We start from the raw sequence: 22,563 nt of genomic DNA, 5'->3' as shown, positions 1-22,563 counted from the left end.
GAAAGTGACTGCAACACATCATCATTTGGACTACTTTTGGTACCACTTTTGACATTTTTGCAATAAATAAATTGTCATTACACCTGTCTGTCTGTTTTTCTTTATAACTACATATTTTTAAGAAATGGCTATGTATGATTAGAGGTAATAGTGGGGTTAGTGCCTCAAAATATCTTTTTAATGTTATATTGTTATTAAAATTGTCAATTTCCTACATTTCTGTCTATTACGTTCTTTTTATATTCTCTTTAAAATGTTTATGTTTAGCCTTGGGGTAGGGTTTAGGGACCTAACATTTATCTATACAATGGTAAATGGGTAATTATACAAATATCTTTATGATATAAAAGATTCATAAATATTTAATGTTTTTCAGCTGTAAAAATGTTTGTTTAAATGTTGCCAATATATCAATATTGTACATTTCAGCATCTTTACACAGTTACTGAACTGAAATGAATCAACACTGAACTGACTTGAGCTGAATAATGACTATTGCCTTCTGTAGAGTTGCTTTACAGCAGAATTTGAATTTGTCGCATATTTGATGAATTTTGCAGCATTGATCATTATTTTAATGTTTAGTACTGTGAAGTTGTTTTGAAACAATCTTCATTGTATAAAGTGCTATAAAAATAAAGGTGACGACTTGAATACATTCTCTAACAGCAAGAGCAGGCAATATTACTGCTAGGAGAATAATGCAATAAAGTCACATGGTTGCTTTTATTATGCTGTGTTTATAACAAAATCAAACAGCGCTTTAGTTTAATAAACAGAAAGCTGGAAGGTGGCATGGAGCTAACCACGGGGAGCAGGTGGGGCTTGCTGATACAGCAAGTGTTTGATGGAAGTAAGATGTCAGACAGCAGCTAGTCTGCCGATCCATTCACAAACCAATCATGAAAGACCTGAGTCTACACCAGCAAGTGCATCCAAGACTAATGCTTATATTCAGCATTTTGTGAATGCAACTCTGAGCTTAAAACTTCACTTTTGATATTTCATGTATGGAGGAGAGTTTAGGACCATGATTGTGGGTGGTCTTAATTGAACGTGATTGCCTTGATCGTTTCATTGATGTACATATGGTACAGGGCTACGTACTGTATCTGATTGGGCAAAGCAGCAGGACTTGCCCGAAACTGTGAACAATTTAGATTTTTTAATAAACTTTAATAGCAATTGCAAACCACGATCCAATCAGTCCCCGATGGACAAAATCAAGTCCCGCCCTACATTTTTCCATTTCACTCAAATATTTGTTACAACAGGGAATAAAATACAACCACAACTTCTGTTTCACACCGACTTTAAGAAATGTGTCAAATAAAGTATGGCCAACAGTTAATCTGTCTTGTTCTATGGTTAATTTTCTCAGAGCAAGTGTTGTGCAGAGCAAAATCTTGTGACGTAAATAAGTTAAATAATTGACATAGCTACCTAAATTTACCTGAATAATACACTGCCATTCAAAAGTTTGGGGTCAGTAAGATTCTCTCTCTCTCTCTCTCTTTGAAAGAAATTAATACTTTAATTCAGCAAGAACACATTAAATTGATCAAAAGTGATAGTAAAGACATTTAGATGTTACAAAAAGATTTCTATTTTAAAAATGCTGTTCTTTAGAACTGCCTATTCATCAAATAAACCTGAAAAAATTAATCAGGATAATCAAAAAAAAAAAGAAAAAAAAAGTAGCACAACTGTTCAACACAATAAAAAGAAATGTTACCTAAACACCAAATCAGCATATTAGAATGATTTCTGAAGGATCATGTGACACTGAAGTAATGGTTGCTTTTTCATCACAAATAAAAACATTAAATATATTAAAATGGAAAGCAGTTATTTTAAATTGAAATAATATTTTACAATATTACTGTTTTGCTGTATTTTTGATCAAATAAATGCTACCTTACTGACTCCAAACTTTTGAACAGTAGCATACATCCGATTTAATGACATATTTTTAAATACTCTGTTTCTCTCTGGAATATACGGATTGAGGATTGTTACTGCCAGAGTAAAACACAATAAGTATGTACAATGGGATTGTACACTTGCAATGAATCGCTCACCTGTCCGTACATTATTCAAACTGCTACTGTCTCTTGTTTTATACACAGGACAATTTTAAAGTCTAAATCTGTTAGTAAATTCCCAGATAATGACTGAATGAATGTAGCCTTTGAGACCTCTTCTGACACCCACTAAAAGTGGAGCAGTAAGTTGCAATAATAACAGGCTGTTCTACAACAACAAAAGACTTTCCTCAGGCTTTCCTCAGGATTATCATTACTAATTATTGAGGATAATTTACTTCAGGATTTGGCTCAGGCCTGAGTGTATTAGAAGACAAAGCAGCTCAATTTGGGGTTTTGGCGTCTTATTCTCTTTTTCTTAAATGCTGTTCTTTTTTCATTCTCAATTTTCAGAGTGAGAGAGAAACGTGGATCTAATTTTGCTGTCAATTAGATGCTGACTGGGAAATGAACACGATGGCCATGAGTGAAGCGATATTAGATCTCGAGATGGGATTAAGACTTTGATAGGCACCAAGTGCTTACAACTTAATGAAAAAGACATTTCACAAACAATCCCTAGGAACAGAATAATAAGGAAGCTCAATATAAGCTGAAATTCACCATACAAAGAGGTCCAACTGCATGTGTAAGGCTCTTGTGGCATTGCTTTAGAGGGGATGAATTTAAAGACAAACATTTCCAAAAGGGTTTAAAAGCTAAAGCCCAGCATTCTTGTATACAAGAGTATGTATGAAAAAAAAAAAAAAAAAAGGAAAAACAATTTACCTCACTATAATGTAATAAAAGAGACTGTATATATGTAAAATAATACATATCCATCAAAATTAAAAAATAATATAAAATCCCCTTCAAAAGTTTGGGAGATGATTTTTGAAAGAAGTATCTTATGCTTACCAAAACTGCATTCTGTTATATACAAAAATTACTATAAAAACAGTAATATTGTGAAATATTACAATTCTTAATGATACTTTGAGCAGAAAGTTCAAAAGAACTGCATTTTTTTTTAAATATATATTTTTTTATAAAACACTTTACTTATCAATTTAATCCTTCAATGCTGAATGTAAGTATTAATTTCTTAATACTCTTTTTACTGAACCCAGCAGTGTCTGTCTGTCTATATTATTCATTACAAAAAATATTTTGTAAATATGAATCAATTAGCTACACATACTCATATGAACATCCAATAATTATGCTGATTTGAGTTTCTCAAAAGTTGCTTCATTTCAAGATGGTCATCCCTGAAAAGAACAATAACTTTTCAGTTCAGTCAGTCAACTTCTTTTATATAGCGCTTTATACAGTAAAAACTGTTTCAAAGCAGCTTTACGGGGATAAACAGGAAAATAATGATTCAATGATACAAAAAAAAAAAAAAAAATTGCTGTAAAGGAGATCTAAAAAGAAAATATTTTCATTGATCAGCTGAGGTCAGTTCAGTGTTGATTCAATTCTATTCAGTAACTGTGTAAAAATGTGAACAGCTACAAAACAGCTTTTCTCAATAGTCTCAGTAAAGTCAAATCAATAATATTGCTGAATAGTAAGTGTCGTGACAGTGATACAGTGATACTAAACTCCATCAGTGAGAGAAATGGAGAAAAGTAAAAGAAAAAAAAAAAAGGAAAAAAAATGTAATACACTGTGTTCTCATCTAAGCACATTTAATTCAGACTGCAAACTCGCATTCAAACTTGAGTGGTGCGATTCAGCAGTGGTGATAATGATTGAGCTCCACCACTGAAAATAGATGAAGGAAGAAGTGCGACATCCCAAAATGCACGTAAAAAACGTAGATGAAAACATGCTACTGATTGGCATATCTTAGCTTTTTAAACTTTTTAAAGTTTGAAAGCCAAATTTTTTTTTTCCATGGTGTCCAAGAACCTGACAGTGATTTCTCTCTTTCTCCTTGCCCTGTGTAACATGGTGAAGCGGTTGCCTTTAAAATGCAACAGAGCAACCAGTCACATCACAGCAGCGGCACCTTTTGGGTCCTTCACTAAAACATATCGCGAATACTGATAAAACCACAAAATGAAACCGTCACAGAAACGAAGCATCGGCCTTAATGTGACAAAAATAGAGAGGCTGACGAAGAGCAAAACAGTGATGAGAATGTAGAAAAGAAAGACAGGTGGAGAGATGCGTTGGAGAGATTCTCGTTTTCTCTCCTCCCCTGTCACTACTCTCCCTAATGAACGACTCTCTCTGATACACTCTTTAATGCATGTTTAAGGCTTTGCCATGGACGGCTGGCACAGCGCTGATAAGGCTGCATGCGTTATCCAGTTCGACAGGCTGACTCGTCCACGCCGGCCTCCTGCCTAAAGCATCTCTGCCGGATCATCCACCGCCACGCTGTGATGACGACTGCTATGACAGCACTGATAAAGGACAATCGAAGATGTCACAAGCTATGGTGGACAGATGGAGGGTACACAGGATTTGGAGAAATGGAAGAGCAAGGGAAAATGAATTGGAAGTTGTTACCTCATACCATATTTCAAAGAAAGACAACATGACGTTTGCAAAAAAAAAAACACAGGTGGTGATTTTTCTTCTGATGTCTTTGTGTTTAGCACCAAGTCAGTGGTCTACAGTTCTTGATCTCTTTTGGGCTCAGTGAACACCAGGAGTTTGAACGAAAGACATTGGGTCAGAGCACACAGCGTGACACACAGGTTAACAGAGATACCACATAACCCAGAGAGCTTAGGATGAAAAACACATGGGGAAAGTCAGAAAATGGAAGAATCTGTGGGAAATAAACTAGTGTGGAGTTTAAAGTCTAACAAAAAAGCCTAAAAAGCTGAAGTAAAAATGGCAAAAAAAAAAAAGATAATGATAGAGCACGTCTGACTTCCTAGTGGTCAATCTCATGTACCCTCCCCCTTCCCCCGGCTTCAAAAATAACTGCCCTCTGATTATGCCCAATTTTTGACCAAAATGTCAGAAAGTGGGCAGGGCGACGTCTCAGGAACACAAAGCATCCATCAAACAGACAGCTCTGCCACACAGGCTATTATCATTCATTCAACAGGACTGCTAATAGTGAAACACATTCAAATTCCTAAATAAAATTAACTTGTCATATATTTTGATCTGAAACTATTATGGTAGTATATTATATATATATATATATATATATATATATATATATATATATATATATATATATATATATATATATATATATATATATATATATATATATATATATATATATATATATATATATATATAAAATAAAAAAAAACATGGATAACATTAATGGAAAAAGATCCAGTTAATTTAGAAACTGCATGTTGTGAACCATATCTGGTAAAATACATTTGATTTTAAATGTTAAATGTTAAATATATAATTTATATTTTTAAAATGTATGTTTTAATGTAAAATTTGTAATGTAATGTAAAACTTGAAAGAATTCAGTTCACTCAAAAATGAAAATGGTCAGTAATGTTGTTTCTTTCCTCCATGGAATACAAAAAAAAAAAAAACTTAAAAGGAATGAATGGGAACTAAAGTCTTTAACTTTCAAAAAGGACGCAAAACAATTAGGGCTGTCGACTTAACATATTCATTTGGTGTGATTGATTATGAAAAATAACGTGTTATTAAAGCTTATTAATGCACTCCACCCTAGACTTGTAATCTTACATTGCATTCAATTTAGTTAAGAACATAATGCAGGGCAACGACTTACTACATGATGAAGCCTTTTAGAATGCAGTTAAAATGCCACTAAAATTCAAGATATGAGGGCAAAATGCCCCTGTATGGGTTTGTCTTCTATTTATATCATATGATGTAGTTTAGCAATTTCACATGAGCAAGAGTGCTGTTATTCCCCTAATATCGCCACAACTGCAAAAATTATATTTTATACTACGGTTCAATAAACAAGAAGTTAATATTGTGTTACATTTTAGACACACTATTGTCAATATTGTCCATTTTTCTCAATTTCACCAATGAAAATTGAATGAATCCATGGTTTTTATAACCAGTCGAGTGAGCCAATGATTCAATGACCCATTAGACAACCACTTGCTTCATTCTTGAATGAATCAGCCATTTGAATGAATCAGTTGAATTAATGACTTACTCATTAAGACAGTGACTTTGCCACCACCTACAGGGCTGTTTTAGTTTCATATTTAGGGTATCATTTCATTTTTTTCATTCATATTCATGCCACCTCTGAGCTTCATTAAACAGTCTGTGTAAATATACCTTAATACCACTTCAGAGGCAGCTTCTGGGAAAAAAAAAAAAAAAAAAATCTTATGGCCACGTTGTAGCCTTAAAAGTTCATGTGTAATAAATTATATGTTGAATCAAAGCTACTTTTTGTAATGTCTATTTTTCTCATCTAACACAATAATGGCTTTAAATTATATTTTGGGGGGTAATTTCTCAGCCAATATTGATGTGTGATTAATTTGCAATTAATAGGCACATAATGTCATTAGATTAAAAAAAAATAATAATAATAATTAATTAAATCACTTGACAGCCCTAAAAATAAAATAAAAGTGACAATGGTTGTGCATACAACTAATGCTCTATATTCCAAGTCTTCTGAAGCCATACGATAGTCATTGTGTGAGGAACAGACCCAAATTTAAGCCATCATTCACTTTTATAACACTAAAAAGATTTTCCAGGATGCACTATTTGTGTTCCACAGAAGAAAGTAAGTCACGCAGGTTTGAAACAACATTTGAATGGTGATAGAATTGTCATTTTGAGAGAAATATTTTGTTTAAATAGAATTGTTTCTGAAAATACTTATGTCTTTGATTATATTTAAATAAATACTGTGCACTGTGACTAAAATTAAACCGATAATGAAAAATTGTGAAAGCATATTTATAGTAAAGTTCACTGCCCACTTTTACTGTAATTTTAACAAAATACAATTACAGTGTTGCCTATACTGTGTACTTTTATGATTTATACATTGCAGTGCATTGAACACACACCGCTTGTCCGCTAGCGCTCTTTTTTTTTTCCATTTCCCATGGTGAGAAAGGAAGAATATCAATGCACTTGTTACAAATGGCCAACAAATCTCTTGAATATTAAATAAAACGTACAAGGGAAATGGAATTACAGAGCCAGACCTGGATCTGACATGAGTGGAGACCAGAGGGGGCCCGGGGTCTGCTAAATATTCATGGCTCTTTTTTGTTTATTTATCTTTTAAAGCCTTATTTTGCATTTTAAAACAAAGTGAAAAGACAGACCACGCTAGCATGGCCTGTTGAATAAAAAAAGAGTGCGGGGTTTGTAGGGCTAGGCCAACCTTGAGTTGTTCAATATTCAGAATGATTTTTATAAGCAATGCATGTGGAATGGCTCTGGGTCTAATGTTGATATATCACAGCCTCCCAGCGGCTGGGGCCCTGCGTCTGTCTGGATGGCATGGAGAATCATTTTGGTAATGCTTCTCAAGCACAATACAAATCATTTCGCAAATCCACTATACTGGGCCTTAAACACGGCTCGCTGTCACTCTAGTCAGGCATGGGAGCGACAGCCGTGCACATGTGTGACGGGTTCACGCTCTTTTGTGCTTTTACCCAGTGTTCTATATCTGTTAAGTAGAGATAATACTGAAAGTCTGCATGAATAGCTTTGTTGTAATAAGTTAATGGTGAAGCATTTACAATCTGCATCAACAGCAGAACAAACGCAACTGCAAAAATTGTCATTGTTTTTACAAAAAAATCTGTTTTTACATTTTACAGACAAATAGGATTTTCTGCACTTTTTTTCTGTTACAATGTCACTGACAGATACTAGCATTCATGTTGGACTTACACTGACACCTAATGGAGTGGATATCACATTATGCAAACGCAAATGTTTTCAGATACAGATGCTGTTGTAGAAATGCACCATTAGCAGGCAGCCATGATATATTCTCACTGTCAGGCCAAACCTTGTATCTCCAAAAGCACTATTTTCCAAGAAATGGAGAAAACACTGAGGCCCGGTATCACAGACAGGGTTTAGGCTGAGCCAGGATTAGGCCTTAGTTCAATTAGGGTATTTAAATAGCTTTTATAAACATACCAGAGAAAAAAAAAAAAAAAAAAAAACATTAATGGTATACATCTTGAGACAAAACAATGCTCTGACCTATTTTAAGATATGTCAGTGCAAGTTGCTTTCATTTAAAACAGCTCAAACATGCATAGTCTAGAAATGCCTTGTATGTGAAACCGGGGGTGAATTTTTAAAAATATTTTTTTTAAATAATTAAAAACTGCAATGTCAAAGTCGATATTGAGGCTTTATATATACAGTAGTCAGACACTTGCATGTGTCATTATATTGTTAACATATTACCAAAACCAAACTTCAAATGGAATAATGAGGTTTTTGACCAGCGAATTTCTGAGAATTTTGGACATATATGTGTTTTGTCCATCATTAGAATGGCAGTAAGTGCATCACATTACGTTTTCATCAATTTGCAGGTTATAAAGTTTACTGTAGCTATTTGGTCAATTATTTTTTTTTCTCTGTAATTTAGCCAAAATCTCATGTTATAAATCACAGGCTATTTAAGACAGAACTGGCTATGACTTGACAACAAATGCTAGACTAAAGCCACGTTTCCACCGCAGGACATTTTTCCCGGGAACTAGGGACTTTGGGGTGGTACTTAGCGTCTTTGTCCGCAGGGATCAGGGTTTAAATTAAGTTCCAGGTAAAAATGTCCCCCTCAGAAAGTCCCTGCTCATGAGGTAATACTTTTTTCAAAATTCAGGAACTCTTGGGGGTGGGACTTGGGCGCTGTACATGCTGATTGGTTCACACAGAATTTTGAATGGTTGCCTACACGCAGCATTTTATTTCAACCACCATTTTTTAAAATCTTTTGCAGTGCCTGAAATAAGAGTTGTTCGCTATTCGAATCAACAATGGAGTTTAAAAATTATGACAGATGGACCGACACCGAGGTTCAGGCTTTATTAAGTTTATATGCAGAGGACGAGATCCAGTGACGACTGGAAAGTCGCGCACAGTCCTACATCACCGGACTATTTGCCTAATCTTCACAGTACTTTAGACCACAATGGAAATGCAGACAGCAACAGGTCTGGGGCAAAATTGTGACAAATTTGGTGTAGGATTTACTATGAAACAATTTTCACATGGAAATTGCTAGTAAATTTCACAAAAAAGTACCGTTTGTACTACTGTAAAAAGAAATGACAAGTAAAACATTGAATTGAACATAAAATTTGCTAAACTTAATGAATTAAAAGTGCACTTTAAAAAAAAAAGGCAGCAAGGATTACGTTACCCAGGTTTTGACAACCTGTCTGAATGCAATCATTCTTCAGCAGGAAATGATGCCAAAGCTGTGACCTTTGACATGTTGAGCCATAGTGCTCAATCTGGCAACACGAGTACAAGTCCAACTCAATCACTTTATCCATTCCTCTTCAGCCAATCTTTTCCTCTCCTTTGCCTCTAGTGTCCCTTTCAATAACAGTGGCCACAAATGTAAAAAAAAAAAAAATGTAAATCTACCTCCTGATGCTCTGGAGACATCATCATTTCAAAGAGATTAATATGCAGTGAGCCGTGATGTATTTAGAATTAGAATCTTGCTGAGTCTTGAGACTCATTATGGAAATGTATATATATGCAGGTTGACGCACTGAAACCGTGTTTCCAATCCAAGAGATCAATGCTTCACGAGAGCAGTCCATCACGATAGGGAGAGGAAAAAAAAGTTAGCGAGAACAAGAAGAAACAGAGAAAAGAGGAAAGAATGAGAAAGGCAGAGCAGCATGACGCGCTTTTCCTATCTATGGATGACTACACGTATGCATCATTATGCCTCTGAGCTTTTAGAATTAAACTGCCTTCATCAAACACTCAGCAGGGTGGCCCTCTTCGCACTGTTCACCCCAGCGAGAGGGAGGCTTCAAGACTTCAAACATTTCAGTTGTTTCAGAACATAAACTCTTTCAAGCCTTTTGCCCCAGTGCCAGTTGGAGCAGTAATGAGTCGAGCTGCAGTTTGAGAGCTGAAGGGAGAGGGGATCACACTGCTCTTCAGCTCCAGCTGCTAGAGTCAGGATGGAGCGATCATGGGCCCAGACAGTATTCCTGAGGCAGATATTACAAGAAATGTTGTACCAGATATATGAGAAATAGAGACAGCAGAGGATCCCGCAAGTCCAATAGAGAAAACGTAGCAGAACTAACTGTAGAATATATCAGTGACCAAATCCGTATTAGCTGATACTGCACTCTTAGGAAAAAAAGGTTCTGTCAGGCGCTTCATATGTAGAACCTTTTGGAGGTTTCCATCATTGGATCATTTTATGGATTTAGTTTTAATTAAGTCTAGTACTGTCAATGTTAAAGTGTTAACACATGAGATTATTTTTTTCAGTTTAACACGTTAATATTTAACGTAATTAATGCAGCATCTGTTTTCATCCTTTGGGAAGAGTTACATTATATGATCACACTCTTATTCATGCAAATGCTTTGAAACCATAGGAGCAATGACATTTCCTCTCTTAATATCCATAAAGGTACTAAAAATATATTTAAATCAGTTCATGTGAGTACAGTGGTTCAATATTAATATTATAAAGTGACGAGAATTTTTTTGGAGCACCAAAAAAACTAAATAATGACTTATTTAGTGATGGCCGAGTTCAAAACACTGCTTCAGGAAGCATCGGAGTATAATGAATCAGTGTATCGAATCTGCTGTTCGGAGCGCCAAAGTCACGTGATTTCAGCCGTTGGCAGTTTGACACACGATCCAAATCATGATTCAATAGACCGATTCGTTTATGCTCCGATGCGTCCCGAAGCAGTGTTTTGAAATCGGCCATCACTAAAAAAGTCGTTATTTTCGTTATTCTTGTCACTTTATAATATTAATATTGAACCACTGTACTCACATGAACTGCTTTAAATATGTTTTTAGTACATTAATGGATCTTGAGAGAGGAAATGTCATTGCTCCATATGGAGGCCTCACAGAGATTAACAGAGATTGTTCCGAAGATTAACGAAGGTCTTACAGGTGTGGAACGGCATGAGGGCAAGTAATAAATGACAGTATTTTAATTTTTGGGTGAACTAACCCTTTAAATGAGTTAAATAAAGGTGCGGTAGGTGTTCTGGGAAAAAAGTCTTAAATTAATGTAAAGAGTTGTGAGAAAATGAAACGCATGTGAGATCCGTGTCATGTGGAGCAGCAGCAGATTTTAAAGTGACAGAAGCCACTAATTCTCTCTGTCACTTATGTTAAACAAAGAACAAAGGTAACAGAGAAAATGACTCACTGCTCTTGACTAAAGAACTTTTGTAGCTTTAAAGTGCATATTGCAGGTTTAACATTTTTTTTTCGAGATGAATATATAACCTTGTACAAAAATACCATATAAAAAGGTACTACAGGGTTTAAAAATGTTTTGCGAGACATAAGGGCATTAATTTAGTAGATAAAGTGACGCTTTTTTTTCAGCGCCGCGCCATTTTACGTCACTACAGGGTAGGGCTGGGCGATATATCGCATGCGATATATCGCCCAGCCCTAGTGGACGGATATTAAGGCGTGTGACATACGCTTGATCAAATTTATTCGTTTCTGTTATTAGTAATCAGTTACTCCTAGATGACCAATAGCTTTGCTATTGCCTGATTCATGATAATAATCTGTACAATATTGTGATCTGAGCACATGTCGTTACCTAACGTTATATCTATAAGCTAACACCGGTCTCTGTCCTGTTCTCCACTACTTCTCCTCACACAACAGCTCAATTTGTCTCTTTTGACCGTTATTCTGTCTAATTCTGGCCTGTCCCTGCTCTTTTGACCACATAGCAGGCTAATTGTATGGCTGTGATTAGTTATACGAGTATAAATAAGCATTTACAATTTCCTCAGCGTCCGAACTGTCATTGCGATCCATTGTTTTCCTATAGTTTATATTGATCGCGCTCCCTTCACTTACGTCACGTCCGATTGGGCATTTTTCAGATGCGGAAGTAAAATTTTCTCACAAAAAACGACTCCAGAAGCCTATGTAGCGTATTTATGCGTGTTTTTCCAAGGAAATCTATTTCATACATTATTTTTCTATACATTGAATCACTAAAGCTCTAACCTGCAATATGCCCTTTAATAAGGAGTCATCTATATTTAATTGATAATTTATGCAGTGCAGACTGATAACTTTATTCAATTTCTGTATATTTCCTACCTGTTAGACAGGAAATCATTTTCATTGAGACATCAGTACCGGTATTACAGTTTTTTTTGATTGCTAAACAACAGTGAGCACAACTGGAGCTACATGTGCAAAACGCTAACTACAGTCTGCACTACCAACAGTCACCTGAGCTAAACAGTTAACACATGGCTCAAAATAGGCTCAGTGCAGCCAAACACTATGCACAACCCTCACTGAGATAACACACACTGTCACTCAGAACACACTGAGAGTAAAAACACCAGCATCAAACACCAACACAGAAAATACAAACTTTTCATCTTTACAGTTTGAACAATTTCAGTGACTTCATACAAAATAATTTTTTCTTCAAAGAAAAGAGTGACATTCTTTCACATGATTTATTTAAATTTTTAGAACATAATTTTTAAAGGTAAATGAAAATTAGCAGTTTGCTTCAATAGTCTATAGTAATTTACGGAATTACAGTAATTATATATATATATATATATATATATATATATATATATATATATATATATATATATATATATATATATATATATATATATATATATATATATATATATATATATATATATATATATATATATAAAATGTGTGTGTGTGTGTGTGTGTGTGTGTGTGTGTGTTCACTAACAAGTCTAAAACAAGACACCTGCTTAGGCTTTCAGCTGAAATTGAAATCAGCAGTGTTTGAAAGGCACAAGGCTGAAATCTATTCTGTTTTGAATGTGTGGTTCACAGTTTTGACAGCAGTGTGTTAGCATTTGAACAAAGTGCTGTAAATCCACAGTGTTGTGCAGGTTGTGGTTAAAGTCATGGGATGAGTGTGTAGAGTTTTGAAAACTGTGTTCAAGCAATGAAAAACAAACTAGAGTTTGGTCCACATGAACTGCTGCTGTGCATACTGTAGTTAGAGTTTTGCACATGTGACTCCAGTTGTGCCCACTGTCGTTTAGCAATCGAAAAAAAACTGTAGTATCAGTGATACTGGCCGTCATTCATAAAAAAATGCCATTAAACAAGTATTTAAAATATATTGTCTTTATGTTGTTTTTATATTAATTGGGAGAATAACTGTGAAATTATTACATTATAAAATATTTAAAAACTTAAGTGTTTTTAATTGTGATTAATTGTGATTAATCAGACAAAATGTGTGATTAATTTAGTTATTTTTTTAATCGATTCACACCACTAATGAATTCATTTTGATTTAATTAATAAAAATATATTTTATGAATTAAATAGCTTGTAATCATACTTTATCAAATGAAACAAAATGAAACGTGAACGTATTATGCAATCATTTAAGACATTTCTCCTTATACAGAACCTTTTTGGCATAAGGAGTTCTTTATAATTGAGTCAAGAACCCTAGGATTCTATATAGAACCCCATTGAACCATTTTTTTGAGTGTCCCATTTATATTTAAGCCAAAAGTCTGATTAGTGTGATACTGGGAGCAGATAATCAGAGCTCCATTTTGTGCTCCAACAGTGCTTACCCGTTTGAATAATACTGACTGATTTCTGTGCAGTATATAAATTCTATTTAGCGAAGATATTAACCTAATTATAAATAATTATCAACTACTGTTGTCATAACAATAAACAAGCATTATAATAAACTAAACATGCAGCTTTTCATCTAAATTATACCAAATTATTGTCAGTAATTACTGTAAATTAATCTTATTTATGAAATTCTTTTATTCTAACTTAATAATTTATTTATACCAATATACAAATACAAATATATACACTACAGTTCAAAAGTTTGGGGTCAGTATTTTTTATTTTTTTCCCCTAACATAAAAGTCTTAAGAAATGTTCCTTAAGCAGCAAATCAGCATATCAGAATGATTTCTGAAGGATCATGTGACACTGAAGAAAATTCAGCTTTGCCATCACAGAAATAAATTACATTTTAAAATATATTAAATTACTAAACAGTTATTTTATTGTATTAATATTTCTCAATAATTCTGTTTTAATGTATTTTTTTAACACATAAAGGCATACTTGGTGAGCATAAGAGACTTCTTATAAAATAAATAAATATCTTACCAACCTGTAGTGATTTACAATAAATCTACAAAATTAATTTAACCTACAGCCTAACCTGAAAACATCACAAAGAAACATATTACTTATATTACATTTAGTAACAACTGCATTGCCTAGAAATATTGTTAGGAATTATTATTATTAAGGGTCTCTTAACACAGGTAATTGTTGCTACAAAAAAAACAAAAAAAACAAAAAAAACAAAAAAATATGCAAAACCACCATGAATGCTGTAACATCAAACAGAGCATGACATCCAGACAAAAATAACTTTCACAAATATTCATTTGACTCATTCTTTGGGAATGATTCAACATAGCTTATGGGATTTTGATTTAAGAGCAGCTGCTAAAGTAAACAAACCAAACAAGTGTTGGACGCAGTCATAGGTATATATATATACACACACACACACACACATAGTGATTTTTCCCAAGAAGAAATCATCATGATTGAAAATGAATAACTCTAGAATTTAACATTATACATTAGGATTTAAAAATATAAAAAATAAAAAAAAGATTACATTGGCAATAGTGATTGATTATCATGGTTGATTGATGGTGATACCAAACAACAGGGTCGAAATATAAGTAAGCAATAAGGTACTTGAGGCTGTGCTGTATCATAAATAAGTCTGAAGGGCTGAAGGGTGTTGTTAGGCACGACGCAAATTGCCTGCAATCCCTTCAGCCGTGACTTATTCACGATACAGCACTAGCCTCGAGTACCTTATTGCTTTTATAAAATGGTTACCACACAATACAAATATTAAAGCCAAAAAAATGTGTCAATGCAACTTTCATGAAGTAAACTTTCAATAAAAGCCTTCCTTCTGCCAGAAAAAAATAGTCCCTGACCGTGAACAGCAACCAAAGTTATTATTATGGCATTAGATGGCGGCAAAGACTGTGTTTATGAGTGTGTCAGTCAGTAGCGAAGACTTTTACATTGACTGAATTGTTGTGAACACAGAACAAGACACAACTGACAAATGCTTTGAGTAATGCTGTCAGTCACGGGAAAACCTGAAAGCAGGTAATAAACTCGCAACACTCTTATTCTCACAACATTCTTCTACATAATACAGTAAGCTTCAATGAACAATATCAATTGAGAACATACAGTTTACGTTGCTTAGAGTGGTTGCTAAGGGTGTTGTGTAGTGATACACAGAACCGTTGGGTGAGAATGTGAAGGGTGTGAATAAAACACAGCCATTGACCAATCAGAATCAAGGACAGGAACTAACCGTTTTATAAAGCTGAGATATACGATAAAATGTAAATCTAGCAATTGAGACCTATACATAAATTGACCAAATTGACACAATATATATTCACAACTACGTTATTTGACCAGGCAGGCAGAGTTACTGTGGCCAATGCCAAAATATCTAAAAAAAATAAATAAAAAAAAATCATTTTTCAGTGTTGTTGATATATTATAACCCCATCAAACCTAAAAATAAAGCTGGAAAGAGATTTTGCAGCCAAATCCTTAAAATGCCAAGAATAAAATCAGAAAACAGTTCCTGAAGAGAAATCTCATGCCCCTCCCTGAGTGTAAACAAGTAAAGGACAAAATGCGAAGAAATAAATCGGCAAGTCATCTTTAAATCCTATAAAGAAGAGTCCACCTCAGGCACACCTCAAAGGGGAAACAAAGGCAAACAAAGACTCTGCAACTCAAGCAGCTCAAAACTGCTTACACCATCTTTTTCTACCTCTTCACATTAGTCAAGCCAAGATACAAGACACACAAAATTTGGCTGTGATGATGAATGAACGAGTAGCTGAGCTAGTAGGGGGGAAAAAATTCACCCCTACCCACTTTCCAATATTCCTCCCTCGTTTGTAGAGGGCAGCACAAACCTTAACAGATATATGAAGGTTTAAAGACAGGGAGTCAAAATACTGCCCTTCTCAGCACCCGGAGAGCATCGGGGCAGGAAAGAGAGGGAGAAAAAGACAAAAGAGGAAGAGAAAATATGAAGAAACAAGTTTAAAAATGCAGGAGGGAGAAGCGGAAAGTTGCTGCTTCACCACTTTGCCTGATTTGTGCCCAATATGATCATTTCCCTGCTCCTCTGCTGCAGGTGAGAGGAAAAAGGTCAAATACACATTATATTTTCTCAAGAGAGAAACTATCTAGAGACTGTCTAGACTCTGCCTAACAGTTCACCTGACATTCAGAAACAATGCGTTTTCTTTGAATGCCAATTCACAATTATTACATTAACGTATGGTAAAAAGTAACGAGTGTTTAATGCATCTATATTAATTTCAAATAACTTCCATGAGTCAAGTATCAACCTGATACTTCAACGTATGTGTGTTTTTGAGATGTAAAAAAAAAAATCTTGGTTCATTTAACAATTAATATTTATCAAATAGATCAAACAGGGGGACACCGGGGAAGAAAGTAACACCTTTTGTTTGAGCATCGATAATTCAGTGGTTGTTTGTGCTAGATCTCCCAAAATTTGATTCATGGTAGCCACATTTGTTTGCTACAAATATAACTCACTTGGACATGTACAACACAATCACAGATTATGTGAGTTAATGTCAAACACTAAGAGTTCTGTTGTTACAACCTACCTCACTACTGGGGATAGCTAATAGATAGTGTGGATCTTATTTCAGCAAATTAGCTATCCAAATTTATGCAAGAATGTTACTGAAGAACAAAGAATAATCAGTTTTGCATAAAGTGAACAATTTAAAGTAACAAAAATGTACTGTATTGCATATAGCGCATTGGAGAAAACTTTAGCACAAAAACAATTGCCGTGTGTGTTTGTTTGTACTGTGTTCTTGTTACTTTAGGGTCCGGTAACTAGCTATGCTGCCATCTACCTATTTTATGTGAATGTTGGGATATCACATAAAAAACGCTGGATGGAAACGTAGAGATGCGCATAAATTCAAAAACTTTGCTCAATTGAAGCCGATAATGTTTTGATTTGATAAGAAGACATGCTAAGACTATGATGGAAACACATTTACTACATAAATCCCTCAATGCGCAACAGAAAAAACTCTTTCTGAAAAATTGTGTCTTAACGGGGTGTGATTAATGATATGATCATGAAATGATCATAAAATGTACAATGTTGCTCACAGTCACATGCCATTTCTCCTGTGACCTAAAAAGTGTAATAGCCGAGGAGTGTATGATATTGATGACATCACCACAGATGTTTTTTCTGACTTGTCAAACTGACAGTTTACAACTGACCCCGTGTTGTAATAATAAATAAAAAAATAAAATAATGAAAATAATGTTGTAACATGAATAAATAAATGTTATAGAAGAACTTGAGTCTTAATTCAGTTGTGTAGATTACCATTACCATTATTATAGGACTATTAGAAGAGCCATGTGACTTACATTCAAATTAATTAATTTCCAAATAAAATCATTAACGTAAATAAATAAACAAGCTTTTAAATAACGCAGTTAATTTAAATGAATGAATGAATAATATTTTTTTCAAATATTAATTACTGTAAGTGTTTAATGTTCATTTAGAATGATTAGATTTATTATTTATTTATAATTATAAGGACAGCGTCACACGGACACGCGCACTCGACTACGTTCACAATCACAACGGAACGGGCACCCGCGAGGATAAAACGCAAGAGGCAGATTCTGCTAGAACATTCATGCAAAAAATATATATGTCAATATTAGAGCAGCTTCCTGTTCTTCCCATATAATCATCTCTAGGTCATTTAACTGTGCCTACCGCCGTGTAATATAGATGTTAGAGTTGGACACGTACACTGTAGGACTTCAATATTCAGAAATCAGCATCACTGGGTGCCGTGAAAGGTAGCTTCATGAATGCATCAGTACCTCTTTTTTCTTCTGACCTCCTCCAGACTGAAGACATAGCAGCAGAATCAGCAATATGGATGCAAACGGCAGGTTGAATGGGAATCCCTTGAATACCACCGCCATGATGGAAGATGCTCTTATCGCATCAGTTCTGCTGAGCGCTTTGATTGGCTGCAATCGCCTCCAACCAGAGGCCACACAATCGTTTTGTGGGACTTGTAGTTTTTATTACCTGGATTTTAAACGCACGAAGTAACAAAGGGGAATACCATGTAAAATCATCCTAAATCCTATAGGAGTAACTTTATCCAGAATGATAGAAGGATTTTTTTTTTTTAATATACTTTAAAAATATATTTTTTTGTTTTGTCACAGTCTTAGAGTTCAGAGAGGAAGATGCACGTTTAGCCTTGCTGTATCTCCAGTTCCTGCCAATGGGGGGCAAACCCAAAATGTGTTTTCTCATAGAGAATGATATTGAACATGGGGAATGCATGAGTCATGACATGGCAAAAAACAGAAATCACGGAATTTAAAATGTTTATATAATATTCTAAAGGGTTAAATAAAGAGCTATTTATAATATTACAGTACATAAATAATATAAAATAATAAGACTTATTGTTGTTATCCTTTAATAATAATAAGCTATTATTTAAATGAGAGCCAAAATATTAATTCACTAAAAACCTCAGTATTTACATTTATCCCTTAAAGCCTTTAGATTTTTTGATCCCTGCACAGTTGTATAAGTATTTTATTTTATTTTTATTTATTTATTTATTTTTTTTGTCATTTCTCTCCTGTGAATGCATAGGCTACTATAGTACAAGATTGCATATTAAATTAAATTTCTCCTGAAGTCATTGTGAAGAACATACAAGTACATTATAGATGTTGCAATAACATATCGTCTTCAATGTACTGCATTATTATATTAATCATATATTGTGTTTCTTGTTTCTTTGTCATAATAGGCTACATCTTTGAGTTGTTTAGTAGCAGCTGAGAGGGCACTATAGGGGAGCACAGCTATTTATAGCTTTTCACATTTGTTTGTTAGAGAAAATAATGTCCTTTTAACACAAATTGCCCAAAGGTTAAATGCTATGACTAATATACAGTACGCTTGCATGCTCTGAACGAAAGATGAAATGCATATGCATGAAAGATTAAAAAGATGCATGTTCCATTGCAGTTTCTATAAAGAAACATTAGCCTCTCCTCTACTGGAACAATTTGTATGTATTACTGTATAACTGTATACAGTTTGTTCTTAGATGGCATAAATAACCCATATTTTTTCATCATTTTTATTAGCTCATGCACAAGCTAAGTGCGTGGTTGGTCCGTTTCATTTCCCTTTAAGAACCTGACTCACTCTCTGTAGCAAATGATGTCTTTCATTTGACCAGCATGCATCTCTATGCAGAACTGAATATAAGGTCAGACAGGGTAAATACCGATGTCATTCAATATGATGCATCTAGCAAATGTCAGACTAAGTCACTAAAATACTTATTTTATGCTGGAATCAAATGTTTGAGATTTTCTTTTAGCCCTTAAAATAGTATTCAAGTGGTTTTGTTTTAAGAAAAATTACATGTCTGACTCACATTTAATAGGCTGTCGGTTATGAACACACTGCAGGTGTTTATAAAATATTCGGTATGAATATCTTTACATTAATAATCTCTCTTACACATACACGCAGACGTATCAGACAGACAGCCACAGCTGAACGCGACATACATTTAGTTGAGCCACATCCAGGAATAACAGGCCAAAATTTGCAAGACAGAGGATGATGTATGATTTCCATTTATCTAGGACGCAGTATTTAAACCTATATTCTCTTTGTGCGTGTCTCTCATAGCCTCCCTAGACTGCATTTGAGTATCTCTCTCACACAGACACGCACGGACGCTCGAACACACACGATTGCCGTTGAGCTGTTCCACTTGAAATCTGTCTCACTGTCGCTTCAGCTCACTTTACGGTGGGCTGTTAATTTGGGTCCTAGACTGGGAGTTGACGTCACCGGAGCTGGGGCTGGCACAATATACCCAGCTGAGGTCAGGTGCGCATGTAAAATCCATGCCAAGGAATGATTAATTGCGGTGTGGCACAATGAAAAAAAAAAAAAAAATCCTCAATGCAAGCCCTGCATTTGGAACAATGATTTCAGCTGTAATTCTGCTGTGTAGGTTATTTTTAAAGCAATTTTTTAAAGTAATTTTTGGTGTGAATTACTTGTGCACATGCAGTTTTTTAAATGTACAGTAAAAACTGGCCGCTGTGGCTGCTCGAACTGGACATGATGTCATTGTATTTTACATTTTCCAACTGCATATCATTAAATAATATAATGTGAGCATACCAGCATATTGATCTATTAAAATCAGTTTGTTACTGAAAATCCACAATGAATGTATAATAAAACATACACCATGGTTCTGTGAAGAACCTTCAACATCAATGGAACTTTTCCATTGCACAAAAGTTAAAGGCACAATATGTAAGATTTTTAGATTAAAAAATCTAAAAACTTCTAGAACAATGTTATATATTTTGTTGACTTGTGTACTTACATTATCCCAAATGTTTACAAGAATGTTTAAATCCAGATAAATAAGCAATTTTAACCAGAACACCTATCAATGGCATCATGTTACCTCGGTTTCCGGTTTTACTTTGTAGAAACCACAGAAACACCAAAGACGCTTTAATACACTGTATTATGTGGTTTATTAGACAGGTGAGCAACTGTTTGGATCACTGTAAACCCTAATAAGCTGGCAAAACTAAAAAAAAATGAGGCAATCAGTTACGTACATTTTTTCAAGTTAATAAATTCAGAAGTTAAGTAAGCAGAACTGGCAGATTTCAATTTTGTACTTATACATTTGAAATGCTCTTAACATGAAATTTTTTAGTAAGTTAACTCATACATTAAACTTAAAATTATCATGTAATTTCAACTTATATTTTTAGTAGTGGAAATTTAGCTAGCTATAACTAGCTAATCCAGCAAATGCTAAATGGTAACACAATGCTTTTGATAACATTAGCATAGCAATTGCAGAGAGAGTACGGCAATATAAAACATTTATTATATAGCTCAATTGTTTTCAAATTAAGCTCATGCTCCACTCACCCCCCCCCCCCACAAAAAAAAAAACAAACAACAACAACAACAACAAAAACAACAACAACATACAACATATAACTGAACCTCTTCTATATTGGGATAGCAATGCATTAAACACAACTAAATCCTTCACTTAACATTAATCTTGCACAATAAACATTATATAACACTTAATTTTAGCATTTATTCTCCCTTTCGTGTGTCATGGCAAAGCATGCTGGGAAATAGAAATCCCAGCTCAGTTTCAGGTAAATTTAAGTTTGTCTAAATTAAATTAAACAAGTTCATGAAATTTAAAACAATGAAACAATTCAGATTACTTCAAATGTTTGTTTCGTGAACTCAAAAGAAAAAGAAAGTTCTAAATACTGAAATAATAAAAGTTAATGTGATTTGAATTAATTTAATTTGAGTTTGCCCTACTCAAACCAAGCATTAGGGTTTAAAGTAATGGATACATTCATCAAAAGAAAATTAATCATGTTATATAGCTCAGCACAGTAAGTCTTATTGTTTAAATCTTGTTTTCTTGATTTACAGTGAGTACCATGTTTTTCCATACATAATATCGATCTAGCTTACTGCAGTGTCTCATAGTAGCCGCCTAGCGAACGCAGAGTAACACTATAACAACTTTCAACATACAAACACGGGCGGACTGGCCATCTGGCATACCGGGCACTTTCCCGGTGGGCCGACGTGCTTTTTGGGGCCGACGGTCGCCGACCGCCAAAAAAAAAAAAATTCTCTCGGCCCATGAAAGTGGTAGGCCTAGATCGGCGGCCCAATGCTTTTTCATTTGACACTGGGCTGCTAGCCCAAAACACTTTAGTCAAAAATATCACATAGGCTATTTTTTTTCCTTCTGACAGACGCGGCTCATGAAACATGTAGCTTAGCGGCCCATTGGTTGTTTTCTTGATTGACACTGGACTGGCTCAATCATATCTTTGAACAGCACCATCTATAAGATTTCTGCCTGCACGCAATATAAAAAATATAATTAATAACCACGCTAAGTATTGTGCATAAATTATATAAACCTAAAATAATTATGTAAGTAGTAAAGCAATACAAACGCAAACGGGCGTTTTAAGTTTATTAAACATTTTGAGTCACCCCTCCCTTGCCTCACAGTGGTTTGGTCCACCGCGCACGTCACACTCGCTTGTGCTTAGATTC

The 22,563-nt window shown here is 34.5% G+C and overlaps 1 protein-coding gene across 2 annotated transcripts in view; it reads right to left on the bottom strand.

The window, feature by feature from the left end:
* Nucleotides 1-22,563, bottom strand: part of tusc3 (tumor suppressor candidate 3) — a 151,398-nt gene that overhangs the window by 85,912 nt on the left and 42,923 nt on the right. The window contains exon 1 of one of the 2 annotated variants that reach the window (XM_067403709.1): nt 18,249-18,379. The exons of the other annotated variant lie outside the window; for it this stretch is intronic. Coding sequence (XP_067259810.1) covers nt 18,249-18,353 — 105 coding nt within the window. The 5' untranslated portion in view covers nt 18,354-18,379. Of the gene's footprint in view, nt 1-18,248; nt 18,380-22,563 lie in introns of those variants that run through there. 2 annotated transcript variants of the gene reach the window in all.

Source organism: Chanodichthys erythropterus, chromosome 12 (assembly GCF_024489055.1).
Source record: "Chanodichthys erythropterus isolate Z2021 chromosome 12, ASM2448905v1, whole genome shotgun sequence".
Lineage (NCBI taxonomy): Eukaryota > Metazoa > Chordata > Actinopteri > Cypriniformes > Xenocyprididae > Chanodichthys > Chanodichthys erythropterus.
The sequence above is the reverse complement of the archived record's forward strand: the minus strand, read 5'-3'. Positions and strand labels throughout refer to the sequence as shown.